This window comes from Akebia trifoliata, chromosome 13 (assembly GCF_017979445.1).
Source record: "Akebia trifoliata isolate Shusen 1 chromosome 13, ASM1797944v1, whole genome shotgun sequence".
NCBI classification, from domain to species: Eukaryota; Viridiplantae; Streptophyta; class Magnoliopsida; order Ranunculales; family Lardizabalaceae; genus Akebia; species Akebia trifoliata.
Window position 1 is genome coordinate 23,825,053 of NC_141387.1, and position 19,567 is coordinate 23,844,619.

The window sequence follows — 19,567 nt, forward strand, 5'->3', positions numbered from 1 at the left end:
CCAAAATTATCTTCAATTGCCTAGTCTTTTAATCTATATATATTGTGCACCATTTTTAGATGTCTGAGAATGATAATTTCTTGAAATTGGGCCATGATGGCATTTCTTTTCCAAAAAAATTTGGAGTAAACACCATGTTTTTGTTTATCAAAATCACTTATTGAATGTTATATAGTTCATTCAATTATGTAACAAATAAAATAAAATGGATTATTAGTAATTAAATTTTTTTTTTTAAATCTTCCAAAATCATTTATGTAACTGTTAAGACACCTTGTTTTGAAAATGTATTTTCATTGGGTGATTATCTATTAAAAAATGAAATGTTTAATTTTAAATTTGAAATCGAAAATGAAAGTCTTGATTGTTTATAATCGAGAATGTAATTTTAGATTGGTTGGAATCGATAATGGGATTTTTAGTTATATGTGCTTGTGTTGAGGAATTTTCAGATTTAGAGAACTTTTGAGCATTATGTAATAGAGCATGAGATGCAATTAAAACGATAATTATGGGATGGTATACCTATATATTTACTACGTTATGATTTACTACTTTCGATATACTACTGTATATTATAATTCTAAAATGCCTAAGAATATCATCACACTTGTAAATTTATTTTAATTTATTTCAAATAAATTTTGAAAAATATAATTATTATTTTTGTTATCTCATAAAGGGGTAATGAATACCCATAAGATTAATTGATAGTTTTTTTCGGAAGTAACCAATTAATTGAGAATAATAGGGGTTTGATATTCTCTCCGATAATATGGGATACCACTTGAAAATATCTTTATATCTATTATTCGAAAAATTATTATCTTATCTTTATTAGAAAATAACCAATTGTACTATAAAGATGATTTGTAAATGATTAGATTTATTGAGGACACATGTATACCATAGAGGTACAATGAAGTTGATTTGTCAAAGGATCATTTACAGTTTATAATAGTCAAACGATTGATCTTCGTTAAGAATAAACAGCCAACTTGAGCCAAAAATACAGTTAACCTGAAACATTGATATTCAGATCTATACTTTTGTATTGATTATGTACCTCATCATTCTTATGACATGTTTATGTTTTTTTTATTTTGTGAGATGAAGATATTTCATTACCGTTTTATTAAAGATTAGCCTGTTTTGAGTGTTATTCATTTTGTTTATTTAGTTATATAAAAACCTATATTATTTATAATAGATTAGTTTGTTTATCCATTCATATTGGGACTATTAATTTAAAATGTGAGTTTACTATTAAGTAACTTACCTGTTAATCACTTTACCAACAAAATATTACAAATGTCCCAACTATCGAAATAGAACTTTATATAAAAGATAGCAAGATCAGGATGATGAACATTTTTTTTTATGTGAGTTGAGATTTGACTTTAGTGGAACTATTTTGTATAGTTTTGAATTCCCTTATATATATATTAACATCATATGTGTTGTGTATTTTTGTATGTATATGCCTAAAGAGTGAGAGTTAATATTTATGACATGGACAACTGTTGATCGATACGAAATGTGTAGTTGATTTACGTACACTTTTGTAATTATTGTATGTTTTTCTTAAATAATATATATTCGTTATAATATGATAGTTGGAATGCAGTGGATATATAGATTTTGATTATACAAGTACAGTTCTATGAGTGAAAATTTTTTATAAGTCCAATTTTTAGGAGAAACTCTGTTGAAATTATTTACAAGAAATCCATATCGTATTTAAGCTTTAAAAATTTTCATTTGAATTTTTTTTTAATTTTTCGCTTCACCCTCGAGATTTGAGAAAATCTAGATCCTAAAATGAGGGCATGATAAAAACCCTCCTCTCACATTCCAATACATGTTGCGTAAGCCATAATCTAATGAGCTCACTCCTAAAATATCTCTTTTTAAAAAATTCCTTGGATTATGGCTTATGTGGCATGTATTGGGGCGTGGGAAGAGGGTTTTAATCGTCCACCATTGGTTTATATGATCCACACTCTTTGAATGAGTTTAACGTATGACTCATTATTCTCTTAGATTTATTCATTCTTATCTCTAGTGAATCTCTCCATTCTCATCTCTTGTAACTGAGTACCCCTTAAAATAAGGAAATACCACCAACAAAGTATGTCTACAAAATACCTTCAATATAATCATTCTCCTTGTGAGGAAAAAAAAAAAAAAAAAACAAAATCATTTTTAAAATTCCTTCTTTTATTTGAAATTTTTTATTACGTATTTGAAAACTTTAGAATATATATAAACTAAATTAAGGCCCCATTTGATAACAATGTCAATTTTTGCTGTTAGATTCTACGACTAAAAACAATTGTCAGAAACAATTGTAAAAAGTTGGAACATTAAAAAACTTATTTGATAAAGTCTTGTAAAAGTGTGTGCTGTTTATCAGAATTTGGTAATTATCGTTTGAAACAGTTACTGGATTCTAATATATTTTGGTAAAATAACCAAAATACTTTTAATATTGATAATGCACTCAAAATGCCTAAAAAATGATCAGAATACCTTAATAAATATATAATTACACTATATATATTATAAATTTATACTAAAAAATTATTAAAATAATTATTTTAATTTAAATAAATTTATAAATTTTATAATTCTATTGAAATTTAGATAGCGTCTCCTCTTAAAAATGAACATATGAAATTTTTTTGATAAAAAAAAATATCTGCACAATACACAATCCATGTGTATAATAAAGATTGACGTGAATTGCATTTTCGAGTATTAAAAAGAGTTACAATAACGTATTATATTCAATCAATCTTATCAAAGAATAATTCATGAAGCATCATCTCAAGCGTGTGATAGAGCAAGTTAGAATCAAATAACAAATGATTTATAACTCAATCTCTACAAACAAGTTGAGAATCCTTCCTCCAATGTTAAAACTTTCCAATATAGCAACAACCTTTAGTGACGGTCAAAGTTTGACCGTCGCTATAGCGTCATTTATTCTTTTATCGCTCTGCTGATCTTACAGATCTCTCTGTCTCATTCCATACTCGAAGATCTCGTTTGTAACACATCTTCAAATTAAGGATTTATTCGATATAGAGCTCTCTACGTCACTGTCGATCTCTCTCTCTCTCTCTCTTGACCTCTCAATCGCGTGAGAGTTCAATCTAAACAGATCCGATCCGATCTCGGCCTCCCGAAAATTAAGGTATGTTTTCCTACATATTTTGTTAATTTTTCTCTCCAATCGATCCCTAAACCCTAGATTTTTCTGCATATTTTGTTTTGTTGCATATTTTGTTGATTTTGCTGTATAATCCTAATTCTATAGCGTTAATTCACATTTTGGTTCAATTTCAAATCAATATCCCAATTTCTATAATTTTAATTCAATATTTGGACGAAATCAGATTTCCGGTGACCACCATTCTCCAATTCTGCTTATCAAATCTGAGAACTCGTTCAGTTTTTTTTAAAGTGTGTTGTTGAATAATATTTGCCCACAGGAGCACTATTGTAATTTGGTTTTTTTGATTTTATTTTTCTATTAAACTTGTTTGAATGATTAGTGAACAAATCTTTTATATTTGGATTCTTATATATTATAGTTGGTTGCTAATAAGCATGGATTCAAGTAAACACCCTAGTGTGCTAAATTTGTGTCTATTAGGAATAAAATTGTCCAATTTAGACTCTTAAATGATGAACCTCCCTGTAATGCTTATGCTTTGTATTCTTTGGGTGACTTTTATCTCAATTTTGTAACTTTTTCCGCTACGGGCAATTTCAACATCGTACTGTCTATATCAAATTCATTCAATGTTTCAATGAGCGATTTTCAGCATTTTCTGAGATGAGTTAAGGTTGAGAGTTTAGAATCCCTTGCTTTTGACAAAAAATAGTGAAGATATCTCATCATCACTTGTGGAAATAGGCAGTCATTGAATCACGCAAATTATTTTATCATGTTTTTATTTCTTTTGATTTGCTTTATATTTTTTCCGCTATGGGAAATTTCAACATCGTACAGTCTATATCAAATTCATTCAATGTTTTGATGAGCGATTTTCAGCATTTTCTGAGATGAGCTAAGGTTGAGAGTTTAGAACCCCTTGCTTTTGTTAAAAAATAGTGAAGATATCTCATCATCACTTGTGGAAATAGGCAGTCATTGAATCATGTAAATTATTTTATCGTGTTTTTATTTCTTTTGATTTGCTTTATATTTTTATTATAAAGCCACTCTCCAAGATGTGTGCTATATTAGGAGATTTACATATGAATTGGGGTGGCGTTAGCAAAAGTTGAAGTGGCGATAGAATCTCTTTATATTTAACATATGAAAATCATGAAAGATTGCATTGATTTTTCCTAATTTATCTTTTACTTTAATGGGTTGGGTCAGGTAAATTGGATGAATTCATAGATAATATTAGGTCAAGTACGGTCCGTAGATAGACCGCTTCATTTGGGTCAAATATTTCGTCAATAATTAACTAGTTGTTTCCTTAGTTTTAGTTGTATGTAACCATGTGCTTTTGGTTTAAAGGTGACATTATCGTGAAGTGGATGTGCCGATAGATAAAAGTTGGATTCAGTTGCCTAGAGATACCCCTGAGTATGAAGCAGGAGTTAATAAGTTATTGGATTTTTCATTTTCTCGTTCAAGGTTTGATAATGCGATCCAATGCCTCAGTGTCAAATGTCTCAATGTGGTGGTAAAGAATAAAGAAAACGTGCATGGTGACTTACTATGGTATGGGATAGATAAGAGATATATACAATGGACACATCATGGTGAGACATTCGAAGATGAATATATAATTGATGAGTCCAAAGAGGGAGATGCAGATGCAAATGCAGATACAAATACAAAGAGAGATACATAGCCAGGTGCATAGCCAAGTCCAAGAGCATATAGCCCTATACTTCCACAACCATGTTTCCTAATGGTCATCCTCCCAGTTAAGGACTTTAAAAGTCAACTAGGTACATTTAGTTTTTTAGTACATTTAATTTCTCCACTTCAGACTTTTTTACATACATATTGTTTAACTAATAACTATTTTTTTTTGTGGTAACTAACCCCTTTTTAACTCCATCAATGTAAAATTAAATATTTTACATTGCCGGTCATAAGTCCGGATAAGTAGGAGGGAAAAGATAAGATTGATTTTTTGGTATTATGTTGTCTATGTTGCTGTACTGAAATATCAGATTGTGCAATTCTTAATGCACTTTGTTTCTGACTTTTAAGTCAATATGTTTAGTAATGCAGTTATATATCGAAGGGTACTTACAAGCTATGTTGGATACAATGTATGGCAAATCGAGTTGCAGGAGTTGTGGCTAATGAGTGGAAGGATGACAATGATAAAGTCATGCCTGTTCAGCAATGACTTGATGAGAGAAGGTTCTTGCAGGTATCTTATTATATAGCTTATGTGGGCACAAAAGTTAGTGATAGATTAATTTAACTGACTCACATATAACAATACTTCTGTAAGAAAGGTTTTTTCTGTTGTTACTAGGATATTGTGTTTTCTCCATTTACTTGGGATGATACAAGAGTAGGTTACAACCACTTTCTTCCTTGATCTGTACATAAAAACTCTCTTTTCACACATTCTTTTTTATAGTAGCAAAATGGGTTTCCACTTATTGAGTAGTTAGAAGTATGTTCATTGTCATGTGAGAACAATGTCTACATTTACCTAATGCTCTGAATGGTTAACCATTTGCATAAAGGAATGACCTTGAGTCTCTATTGTTAGCTCTAGTTATAGATGAAGTAATCATTCATATTCAAGAGCAAATATACCTTAGTCTCTATTGTTCACTGTGCCTTGAATTAACTGACGGATTAACATCATTTCTGTTTCTTGTTTACTGTTCTATCTGATTTTGAGTCAATAACCATTAGCAACATTTAAATTAGAAGATTTTAATACTTTTGGGGAGGAATCTATAATTCTAAAGAAATGGAATTATAGTTGAAATGTTAAGGTATTGATTTCTTATGATGTGCCTATGTCAACTTTTGTCATGGTATGTCTGGGAATCTTATGAGGTGCATCAAGTTGAATTGGATCATTTTTATTCTATGTAACAAGAACACACTTTATTTTCGAAGACTTTTCCGTATTAGACATCATGTTGTACTCATGTGTCAGGCACATGCCGACCACAAAGGAATCAACTTCACCATGTTATACTTCCACTTGTAAGGACCTTATGGATTTCATGTTAGATGATTCCACAGTTTAGAAATCGTCCATTCTGACATAGCCTCATCAAAACAAAGATCTTGATAGGTTGGAGGGTATTATACCTGAATAATTTTTCTTTCTTTCAGCTACTTTCTGATTCAGAAACAATGAGGTGGTTGAATCATGCAGTTGAGAAAGTCTGGCCTATATGCATGGAACAAATTACATCGCAGAAAATCCTCCTTCCCATTGTACCTCGGTTCTTGGAGAAGTACAAACCATGGGCTGCTATATGATTCCACCTTTTGAAAATTTTTTACGACACATATCATCCTTTAACAAATACTCCTTTCTGCCGTGAATTATAATTATTTCACCACTAGTTTGGGTCTGAAATATTTGTTTCAGAATTCAACTGCTTGAATGTCTTCTTCAAGGATATGGGTTCAACTATTTGAATGATCGAAGAACTTGCTTTTGTAAGTTTGATTTTTTTCCCCTTTATGATTAAGCATACTTGATCCAACATTGACTGCCTGATAGTCTTAAAATCCATGTCTCCATATTCCCCTTTGGTAGTTTACATATCTGTTTGATTGGCTTTGTAGAATAACTACTGAATTATATGGAGATCATCATGATTTGGATTGTATTTGTTGGAAAAAGACAAAATCTGGGGTCTAGTCTGGGGTTGGAACTCTAGTTCTACTATTGTTTGGTACCAACACATTTCTGGGGGTCCACTATTTAGCATTTTTATTTTGGGAGTCATATGACATAATAAGAGTTATGGTGCTTCATTGGATTTGGATTGAACTAAAAGAGACTCACAACTGTTCTGTTTAGAGTCAACCTAAGAAAATATAAAGCTAACAATGTACACCAAATGAGGTGAAACTCTGACAAGTAAGCAAAATCACAAGGCAGAGAGAGCAACACGAGGAACACAATGACACTGCATGGGCTACAGGTGGTGGCTACACTTAGGAGAAAGTTTGTCAGGCTTTGGGTGACATTGTGTATTTTGTGGGTGGCGTTGCCAACCTCAAAACCAATGTGAATTCATTGGGTTTTCCTTCTTTTTTCATTTTGACACCAAAAAACAGAATAACATTTGGATTTCTTTTTTCTTATTATTATTCTTTATTTTTCCTCTCAGTTTTGCCCTGAGGCAAGAAACATGGTAGGAAATCCTTTGATGAGTAATTTATTGTTGACTCTAATTCTCTTGATAACAGTGTAAAATTGCATTTATTTTTCCACTCCGAATGTTGAGGAAAGAGCCTCTATTTGCTATCAAGACTTATCAGTTTTTTGTGCAGTAATTCCAACTCTCTTGTTAACAATTACACTGATCAGGATTTTTTTTCTATGTATGTCAGACTTTGGCAAATAAGCATCCACAGCCCTTTTAGCCTTTTGCCCTGTGTGGCACACTTTTGGATTGTGAAATATTCTTTAAAAAAAAAATAATATCAAGTTCAAAGTTGTTCGCTTTCTTATAGTTATTCCACTTTGGTGAGTTTATGGAACATTTCTTTCACTGCTGAATCCTTCTCATAAGTTCATCTTCAATTTGAGCAGAATGAGAGCTTAACTCAGTGTAGCTATTTTCAGTCTGACACACAGTAGCATGTTTTGCATCTGTGGTAAATATTAACATTGGTGAACCTGTTTTATTTTTTTCTTCCAAGATCTTTTACCAAATCCAAAAACTATAAAGTGTTATGAGTTATATGGTGAATGTTTTGAAGACGAGAGAGAGAACTGATATAAATGCTGCTGTTTTTTTTTTATATATATCTATTTTCTGGAAAGATATAATTTTATTTATAAAATATAGAGCATGGTAGAATGACAAACCACAATTCTAGACAGGTTAGCAATATCATGGGATACGTGTATCTGCAGTTTATGGTGGAATATATTTAGAGGCCAAGAAATGCAATATTTTGGTTTACTGGATATCTATATATCCTTTGGTGTGGTGCAGTTCACTACAGCCACTTGCTTGAACTTATCATGGACTATTCTAATACCTTGTTTCTTGGTGGTCTTCTTAAAGTATAATATGGGGTTTCCTTCATATTATATTAATCTCCCTTACTTTGATGCAGGGATGAGATCTTATCTATTGGAGACTCTAAATATCATTCAAGGAGAAGTGGACCCTACCTAGGTATCATTTTCTCTAATACAATTTCTAGAAGTTTACATATTAGAATTCATCCCATTTTTTGTGCATGATAGGCATTCGAAACCATTTTTTATTGCCTGAATGTTCTAATCAATATCATAATCTGTTTTACTGCTTCCACTGATGCATGTGACAAAATTGCTCTATTTTGTCAAAGTCCACAAAGATTGGTTTGGAAGATAACACTTATTGCTTTCCACTAGCATTCTGTCGCAAATTTTCTTCAGTTGGTCCAGTTTTGTGAGAAGATTGCAGTTGTAGAAGTTGTTTCCTACCAAATTTAGTCACATATTAATGGTTACACTGGTAAAAAGCATTGTACATTGGTTTTGGAAGTTAGTTTGATGAATAATCTAAAAAAGGCTGTTATAATGTCTCTAACTGTAGGACTGTTACTGTTATTTTACTGGACATTGCAGCATTTTAATGTAAGAATGGTGAAGTGACTGTATCAGTTTTTAGGCATTAACCTTATATTGTCGGTGACACCCATTACAAGCATTGTTTTAAAACGTGGTTTTAGGTGTCAGTGGTGTGTAGGAGTTGAAATGATGCTGGTAGGTAGCTTGTCTGGTCCTTTACATGTAGTTTATTGCAGGACACTCCTTGAGCAGGCATGACATGTGATACGAAGTGGAAAGATTCAACTGAAAACTATCAGAGCTCATTTTTCCTGGCTACAAAGGAAAAAAAAATAGAGTTGAGCATTCTAGATTCTAAAGTATCCCTAAAAACTTCTACACAAACTTGCCCCTAATCTTGTTATACTTGATGAAGGCTTGAACATATCAATTGGGTTTCTTTGAGGTGATATTTAATGGTTATTGATTATTTGATTACTACTTTGTAGTCATTGCTCACTTCAATCTTCTGATGACATTATGGTCTGTATTATATTAGTGTTAGTTCAGATAACAAGATGATCATACCGATACTTTTAACATAGCTGTATGTTGATGCCTCCTTTGTTCTTTAAAACAGGTTCACAAAAGTTTGCAGAGAATACGTGAAAGAAAACTTGCTAATTTCATTGAGTGGGACCCTGCAAGCATTTAGGTCTTTTTTCATAGGAAGAATGCATTTGTGCATTGCAACCAGTAAATTTATTTTTACTTGTTTGTTTGGAGCTTATATATCATTTCTTTTTTGCAGGTTGCATTGTCTAGGAAATCTCCATATGTTTTGGACTATGCAGAAATCACTTTCAGATATGTTTTTTTTAATCTACTAAAATGCTCTACTGATATGAACTTTTAATAATTTCACATTCACTTTGCATTTGGCTTTCTAGTAACAGAACCACTTAGCACGGTTAATATTTTATGTTCTTTTACCATAAAATGGTCCTGTTGTTTGTTTTAAGGCAGATTGAGACATTATGTTAAGGTCAGTTACATTTTGTCACTAGTGTTCTATGATTATAGTGTTGTGTTGGTGCTGGTGAAGGTCACATGGCAGATTTGGGGATTAATGATTGCTGGTGAAAGTCAACCCTACTATCACTGTTAAATCTATAAAGGTAAGACTATTTGGAGAATTTGGTGTTCAATCTTCTTTTAATTTGATAAAAAGTTCCAACACAAAGAACGTTAAAATGAAGAATGCAACCAAAGTAGTCGATGGAATACTGAAAGTTCTTTTTTTCCCAATTGTTTCTCATTTTTTTATGATGTATGTTTTGCCGTATATAGGCACTTGTAATAGTGTTTTTCCTCTGGAATTCATGATGATTTCTCTATTGCCTTTTTTTTAGGTTGAAGGCAATGGGAGAGTAGTGCCTGCTACAGATGATGAAGTTATGGAGGTTGAGGAATTGCTTGAAGATGACAAGAATGAACTGCCTTTAGTTGCAGATAGCCGGCAGATTGAAGGATGGATATCAAATGAAAAGGTTTCCTTTATCAAGGCTAATTTTGATGGTTCAGAAGGTCACCTTTCATGCTTGTATATCTAGTTTTTATGTTTTTGTGGATGTGTTTTATATGCTGTTTGCGACGGCCGCAGCTAAAGGTCTAGTATTTTTTTTTTTAAAATACCCTATAGCGACGGCCAATAGCGGCTGTTGCTATATCCCTATTTTATGATTTAATAGAAGCAAATTTATAATGTCATATATACATATATATATATATATTTTGGTGAGAATTATCAAGGTTCTAAAAGAAAAAAGAAACACTAGCTATATCACAGAATGCGTAGTTTCCTTTGATTTCCACACTCACACACAAAAACAAAATAGTAATAATAAAATAAAGATTCAATCATACTTGTCATTCTGTATTTTACAAGATACAAGGAAGCTTTAGATGAAGCAGAGGGAGCCTTAAGTATCAGGATCCTAAGGAAATTTTACGACCCCAATCCCATATCCCCAACAGGTTTTAAAAATAAAATAAAAAAATACATTGAAAGACATCACAAGGCTCTCTTCTGGAGGTAAGATATCCCATTTGGTATCATGCTTACCGACATTGTCGTGGACTTAGTGCATTGGCTTGGATTAGTAAGATACTCAATATCAAGGGAACCTTAACATCTCATCCATCCCAACTTATTGCTATTGTCCTTATGTATTGTAGATCCTAGGTCCCTTGCTTTGGGTTAAGATTCCAATAATTTTAAAAACTATTTGATTTCGAGAAACACAAGGAAGAGTTCAGGTAAAAAAGGCTTCTAATTAACTGTTTGTATCAAATCAAAACAGTTTCACAATATCTAATAACTAACCAAAATTATCAATTTCAACATAGCAATTATAGAACCTCAAATCTAAAACTGTTTATCCCTAAATAATCTTGTAAATAACTTAGATAAACAGTAAAAAATTGCCCACTTTCCAATAAATCAAGCAAAAATAAAATTACCATTAACTGTCAAAGCATTAACAATAGGCCCCTTAGCGCTTATGTTGATCTCCACAGCAATAGCCCTAACTCTAGAATTCTTCAAATTAATCCTCCATGGATGAGGTCGTTCTCAAACTCAACTGATTGATTTCTTCAGATGGATACTTCAATCGATCAATCCTACAAGCAGTAGCGGCGATCTTACAACCACCCATGGCAAGATCAAAGCAGAATTCACAGTCAATTCTTGAAGAAGCACCTCCATGGCTCAACGTTAAGAAATCTCTTGGAATTTTCCGCCATGGATTTGATTTTTCTTACATTTGAAGATCATCATTGTTTGTTTCCTTGATTGATCATCACTCGCTTGAGAGAAACTTGAGTTTCAGTTTGCCGATCGAAGGTCCAAATGTAAATCAAGTTGTGATGGAGTGAAAGAGGGCGTGAAGGATGAGAGTCGTCGATCGGAGCTAACATTGTCAATGGTAATGGCTGCTGTTGAAGGTGGGTTGTCTGAGGGTTAGGGCTGTGTGAGGTTCTGTCGAGAAGAAGACAGTAACAATTGGATGGGGATATGAGCTGTAATTTGTTCGGAGTAAAAGGGACATTTCAATAATTTCCCACGAGCCGTTTTTTCGGTGATAGATTCTCCCACAAACATGAATGGTAAAAGCACCCTTCATCCGTTTTTAATATTTGCTTTTAAAAACGTAAATTTATGATGCAATTCTTGTTATTAAACAACAATCAACGATAAAAAAGCGTTTTATTGATGCAAAAGCTTAAAAAAAACGCTTTTACAATCGTTATCAAACACCTCCTAAGTTACTCCATTTATATTGATAGAAAGAAAATATTCACCAAGACTGATTAAATATAAGTTACTTCATTTATATTGGTTCACTAAAGCGAACCGATTTTATTACAAAATCTGATTAAACCTGATCAGACATCGGTTTGGTCCGGTTTGTAGACACTTATTAAGTTCCAAAATCTTGAAAATGGCACACAAGATTTTGATTAGCTGATTTGCAACTTTAAATCAAACTCTTCTCCAATAATCAAAGCCAGTCCAGTAATTTCTGCAATACCAAACGTTCCCTTCCAATTCAAATTCACTCTCATCCTTGAATCACCATTCAATTTTGTCCCCTTAACATCCAACATATACCCTTTGAACATACCATTCTTTTTCAAACCCAAGATAGTCACCTTTTCTATGACCCACTTCTGACTCACAGCAAAACTCCCATTCACCACCTCTGATCCAATCTTGATCTCATTACCTACAACTGTGCTGAAAAACTTCACTAAACTCCATCTCCCTCCTTCCCCACCCATCTCTACATCCTCACCATCATCCATGAATACTTCTCCAATGGCTTTACCACCACTGTCAACTACTACCAAAAGATGGAATCCTGTTATTCGGGCTGCTTGTGTCGTCATGGCTTCTCCTTGCATGGCTAGAATATTCCCTTCCCGAACGTGTACATTTATATGGTCAAATGGGGCATTGAGTTTGACGTAATTCCCATATGTTACACTCACCGATTGTGAATAGTTGAAGAGATCAAACCAAGTTCCTGTTGGGAAGTATGCCTCAACAGCAACAACTCCAGGTTTCAATACTGGAGACACCATTACACCTTCACCGATTAAAAACTGTGTGCTGATTCCATAGGTTTGGACATCATCAGGGAATGAGAAGAAAAGTGGCCGTGCAATGGGGGTCCCAATAGTGTGTGCTTTGTACATTAATGTGTAGAAGTAGGGGAGTAGTCTGTATCGGAGCCCAAGTGACTTCTTCGCTGATTTGGTAACAGAATCCCATAGATAAAGCTCTTGTCGGCTTGATTGAATGTCTGAGTGATCTCTTGCAAAGGGATAAAATGCTCCAAGCTGCATTGAAATAAAGTTTAGTGAGTCAATCTCATAACACAAGCAACACTTTGTGAGTCCCTATGATTTAATTACCTAAATCAAACATTATTCTAACAATCATAAAGGAAGGTAGAAATATAACCAAGAAAACGAAGAATGTGAGGATTGGCACGTGGAATTAGTATGTAAACTTATTTAAAGCAAAAAAATCTTACTTTATTTTTTTTGTAGAAATTAATGTTAATCCAACTTTACCTGAATCCAACGTCGACAGAGCTCCTCAGTTGTGTCTCGAGCAAATCCACATATATCAGCTCCAACCATTGGAATCCCAAATAACCCGGAGTTCAAAATAGATGGAATTGAATATTGTAGGTCCTCCCACGTGGCAGCATTGTCGCCAGTCCAATGTGCAGTGTACTTTCCAGATCCAATAAAAGTTGATCTGGAGAGTATGAATGGTCTTTTTTGCGTCAGTTTAACTAAAGCTGTATTTGTAGCTTTGCATTCTAGGAGGCCATAGAGGTTGTGGACATTGTACTCAGTTATATGACCTGAGTGAAGAGCTGTTGCTGGGATGGTTTTGTTATTGATGGGTCGTCGGATTCCAGCATTGTTGATAGCATAGGGAGGGTTATCAAGGGTAGAAGAAGGGGAGGGTTCAGAGGTAATGAAGTTGGATATCTCATTCATGTCCAGCCAGAGACCATCAAAGGGGATAGTCTTCCAGAATTGTGCAATCTCATTACCCCAGTAGATTCCCGTGTTAGGATTTAGGAAATCGGGGAAGTAGACAGGTCCCGGCCACACTTCACCTAAGTAAGGGGTTCCATTACGTTTTATGAATATATCAGCTTTCATGCCTCGGATATATGTTCCATATGTGTCATTCACACCGATACCTGAGGAAGAAAATTGAAAGTAATAAGTTGTTACACAACAGAACATCTCTGTGTTGAACTCGCCTAATAAGGTAAGGTTCTTTTACATAGATACTAGAGAAAGAACTCTCCACCATGCATGGTAGTTGTAATCATAGTTGATACAACACCATATCAATATGCATACACCTTATCTCTATTAGTTACCAAGCCAGAATACAGGTTTAAAATGTAAATAAAAAGTTCTTAAAAAATGACCAAAAAGAAAAGAGTCATGATTTTTTAACTCCCCCTTTGACAAATTCTCCTCACATGGATGTGCAACGAACAATAAATTTTCCTCTTGATACGCAACTGCACATCCCCATAAAAGTGAACCACAAGCCACCGAAAAAAGAAAAACAATTTTTGAAGCATGCAACTAATTAAAAATATCATTTTCGTTAAAAATGTTTTTTTTTTTACTAGTTTTAATTGTTAGAAAAATGCATTTTTTTTAAAAAAATGCCGTTTCTTGTAACCATTGCTGTGATGAAGGACCAAATCATAAGCAACCAAGCTACAAAAGTTTAACCACATGCTAAAAACTTGCATTGTGGAGACTACTTGAAATTCCTTTGAAGCAACAAACAAGTCAGTCGAGTTAGGAGTCGAAGTTTCTTTTCTTACCGGGATCTAATATGAGCACATATTTCTGTCCATTCTGGTGAAGTCGATCAACAAATTTCTTCATCTGGTCTGCCGGAAAGTTGATGGGATCAAGAGTGAAAACCTTATGCCCGTCCATGTGGTCGATATCTGTCCACATAACTTCAAGAGGAATTCCAGCTTTGGCATAACCAGCAACCACACCCTCAAGATCAGACACATTTTTGTACCCATATCTGCACTGGTGAAATCCTATAAAACAAAATCCAAAAAATGCATGAATAATTAAGTAAATTCAAGCATAAAGTTTTTTTTTTCCTGATCAAAGGCCGTTGAACTTCAAAATTTGAATCCAATGGTTAAAATCACTTTTTTTCCCTTTATACTTAAAATTTTATGTTCTACATTCACAAGGCATCTGATCAATGTTTTTGGGTGTCAATAAACGTGGAATGTAGATTTTAAGTCATGGGATGCAATCAGTTCAATGTGGTTTGCAAGTAATCGCTCGCTAAAAGTAACTAGAAATCAAAAAAATAATAATAGATCTTGGCGGTTTACCGAAGGACCAATAAGGCATTGGTGTAGGCAAGCCAATGAGCTCTGTATATTGCTGCATAACCGATTTAGGTGATGGTCCAGCAAAGAAGTAGAAATCAAGAACACCTCCAATAACCTTATAACTTATCTTAGATCCTTCATAAACAATATCCATCCCATTACTATTAACCAACACCACACCATGAGTCATCCCAGCAGGACCTTTCCCATCTCCAGACTTCGATCTCACATCCATGTAAAACGGATGAGACCCATAAAGATTCACATCTAGATCAGCACTAGCAATATCAGCATTCCACAGTGTCAGTGTCTGGTTGTGTGTCAGACGAAATGACGACTTTGTATGTTCTCCTAAGCCATAAATAGAGGATCTATCAGCCGGAAGTGATGATGATATCTGTATGTATTGGTCTTTGAATGCGAGTGTGGTGGTGTCGGTATCTGATACTTTGGGTGATGTGTCGAAGAGGGTGTCGTTGTTTGAGCGACGAGTAATGGAAAATGTGAAGGGGGTAGTGTGGAGAGTGAGGATGAGATCGGATTGTGGGATGGAGAGGAAGTAGTTTTGAGAGATGGGTTGGTTGTTTTCTGATAGGGATTTGCGGGGGAGGTATGTAACGTGAGGAAGGATTTCTTGTGGGATTTCCCATCTTTGTTTGTTGGAATCAGTTATTTTGATTCTCAATCTGTTATTGGTCTCAAAGCTGCAAAGAAAAGGAGGGAACAATTATTGAAAGATTATAAAATGTTAGTCCTAATCATAATTATAAAATTCGTAAAATTCTCTGAATAAGGAACAACCCATTAGAAACTTCTTGAGGATTATAAGTTGTATCCTACTTTGCAAGAACTTCCCTAAGATTTTAGGTACTATATCAGGTTCAAACTTAAAAATAACATATATGATCAGGTTTGGAATTGGTCTATAACTAATAAATTCCTCATCATAGAGAACATCCTCACCAAAAATCAGCTCAATCTGAGACTTTTAGCCCACATAGGACAAAACACGTTGTAAATATATGAGTAGATAAGTTTGTACATGAATCTTGATCCATATATATATATATATATATGGGTGGCGTTCAGAGGCCCTAAAGAGAGCAAACATTGTGCAAAAATCAGCTCATTCTGAAACTTTTAACCCCATCAAAAGTGGTTTACAAAAATTGGATGGTCCATGATTCCTCAAGTTGTAAACTAGGGTTAGAAGTTTCAGAATGAGCTGATTTTTGGTGAGAATGATCTCTTCATCATAGAGATCATATTCACCAAAAATAAGTCAATTTCGAAATTTCTAACCCTTATTTTGAATAATGTTTGGATCTCTTTAGGGCCTCTGAACTCTTCCCTATATATACTCTTAAAGTTGTGAAGAAGATGGTAAATTTGTTTTGAAGGTTGAATTAGATAAAATTTTGAGGTTGCAAAGTAGGTTGAAAAGATTTACCAATTGGATAGAAGATAAATTGGTTTTGCAAAGAAAAATCAAGGTCATGTCTTCAAGGTATTTAGGTCATTTTTCATAAGTTTATTAGAGAAGACAAGTTCAAGGGACTTGTCACCGTTCTGATGAAATACATGGGTATCTCAAATATTCACCAAAACATGGAGGGCTGTGTCTAAATTGCCCCGACCCAGTCCAACGAATCTGGATCTTAGCACAACCATATTTTGGAAACTCGGTGTTTCAAGCAGATACTGAGTTAACTCTCTCGTGTCATTCCATTTTTGATGATTTAAATCACTTAACTAAATTTATTATCTTTACTATTATAATGAGAGAAGGTGGTTCTGCACCAAATTTTAGTGGTCATAAATGCCTTTATTTTTCTATTTAAATTTAATATAATTAAGATCATTTTGGTCAAAACATAATAAATAAAAAAAATAAAAAAAATTGCAATGCTTAGTTTTCAAAATTATAAAAATATCATTTCTTTACTATCTAATCTATAAAGACCCCGCCAATCAATATTTTAAATTACAAATAAACCTCCTTTTGATACAAATAATAATTGAATATAAATATGAGATTAGATTTATTATTTATTAATATATATTTTTATTCAAAATTGTCGATATTTACTTTACCTCGTTGCAAAATGCAAGATTAGGTTTATCCTTGAGAGCTGCTATAAGCACCCCACATTTTACTCATTACACCTCAATTCTTAAATTATTTATCACACCCTAATTAAGGATTAAAATGCATGTATCATTCCAACATTACAACAGTTTGGTTCAAGTTATTACTTAACATTAGAAAGCACGATAGCACAGTCAAACAAATTCAGAGATGTTGATTACAATTAGGATTAAGTTCATATAAATCCCAAATTTAACAAATAGAAAAAAAAAAATAATAATAAATAAATAAAGGAGAGAGTTTCTATAATTGGCACCCCAACTTTAACTCATTCTAAGCCACTGACTTTTTTTATAAGAAATTTTTTTTTTTTAATTGGGGTGTAGTAAGTAAAAGTTGGGGTGCTACTAGCAACTCTCTTATCCATTGGCCGAAAGTCAACTGTCATTTTTTTATGAATTAAGGTGGAAAATTTAATTTAATTTAAAATATTCTTAAAAACTTAAATTAATCAAAATTTAAAAATCCATTAATTCATGGAGACAAAGGGATATTGAGTATTGACTTACCATGAAGGGGAAAACTTAGAGAGCTGCTATTGCCACACCAATTCCTATCTAAATCACCAAAGAATTGCACACGGTTGGGGTGGCAATAGCAGCTCTCTAAAATTAATCATGTATTAATTTTCGAAGGGTAAACCTAAGATTAGAAAATTTTGCAATGGTATTACAAATAAATACTTTAGTTATTAAAAAATAATTATTTTTATTAGAAAAATAAGAAAAAAAAAAAAAATCCAGTTGATTTGGCTGAATTTTGTTTACATCTCGATGTGGAACTATTTTGAAAACCTTCTATTTCAAATTTTCAACTAAATTACCAAAATTTCACTAAAATAAATCAAATTTACAATAAAAAAAAGTTTATGGTGTTATAGCTACACTTACCTGGCTAGAAGATCGAGATTTTGAACATCAGGTCCAAAGATGGATGAATTCTTTATAAGTCTGAGATTAGCAATCAACGATTTTCCAGATGGATTCACTTTGATTGATCTGATTGTGTAACCATACCCGATTCTTACTTCTCCCTTTGCATTTGCATTTGCTTTTGATGATGATGATGAAAAGAAAGATAGATAAAAGAGAAACAAAAGATGATAAGCTTTCGATCTCATTTTCCTTTTGACTCCTCTCCAGTTCAGTATTGAGTGTTACAATAACTTTTCTTCTTATCTTCGTAGTCGAAGCACTACTACACAACAATTATTGGTGTGAAACAAACGGTTGAGATTGGAAGAGAAATGTATAAGTTTTCTACAGATTCGATATGGATTTCATTTTCTATATAGAAAGGACAAATAGATGCCATCCAGAGTCTGATGTGGATTCAGGAAAGATGAGTCCGGCTTGGGTGTTCATAAATCAGTTTTCCTGTTGAATGAAAATCAAGGGAAATAATTAGTGGATGGGCCATACTAAAAAAACACAAAAAGAGCTGAAAAATGTATGGGCTTTTTTTTTAATTAAAACTTTTTATCACTTGAGCCATGGAGAATTTTTATTTTTTATTTTTAAATAATGATTTTCTGATGCCCACTCTAACATACGCTTCCATCACAGAATCGTAGATCATTTCCCTTCGGATAAGTGGAATCGACTCTTTTTTCTAAGGTGTTGTTTGTTAAGCTGAAAAAAAATAAGTGTCGAATAATATTAAGTGCTAAAACTTATAAGTGCTGAATTTAAGTGTTGAAAAAATTGTTTGTTTAGATACTGAATTATGTTTGTTACTGTAAAACCCCAAAATTTCATTTCGTATCTCGAGAAAAAATAAATAGTGAAATTTTAAGAAAATCTTAAAAGTGGGACTTAGGGGTAAAATTTTATAATGTTTCTGATCATTTTTAATGGAATCTGACCTCACCATTAGATTCAAAATGATCGAAAAACATATTTTAGCCTGTAAGCACGCTTAAATGCGGGTCCGAATATAAAAGTTACAAAATCCTCGATTATCGGGTCGGACCAGGCTAAAATAGTGATTTGTTGGTAGAGAAAGAATTGTTAAGATTCGATCATACCATTGAGTTTGTAACATGGACTATTTATTTGTCATTGTTAGAGATCAGGAAGTCGAATTATCGTCAAAAACGAAAACGACATTAAGTTTAGGGTCACTTCAGGTAAAAAATGTAAATTTTTTATGGAGACATAATTTGTAGAAATTGACTATACTATTAGATCCGAAACGAAAAA

At 33.1% G+C, this 19,567-nt stretch overlaps 1 protein-coding gene across 1 annotated transcript; it reads right to left on the reverse strand.

Moving 5' to 3' along the window:
• Window positions 1-12,099: 12,099 nt before the first annotated feature.
• LOC147388098 (alpha-glucosidase-like) lies at window positions 12,100-18,676 on the reverse strand. Its single transcript, XM_086421007.1, has 5 exons — window positions 18,257-18,676; window positions 15,218-15,921; window positions 14,678-14,908; window positions 13,383-14,029; window positions 12,100-13,145 (listed from the first exon to the last, which is right to left on the reverse strand). Exons 1-5 carry the CDS (start codon window positions 18,484-18,486, stop codon window positions 12,264-12,266), a joined length of 2,694 nt encoding a protein of 897 aa, XP_086277133.1. The 5' UTR covers window positions 18,487-18,676; the 3' UTR covers window positions 12,100-12,263.
• Window positions 18,677-19,567: the final 891 nt, after the last annotated feature.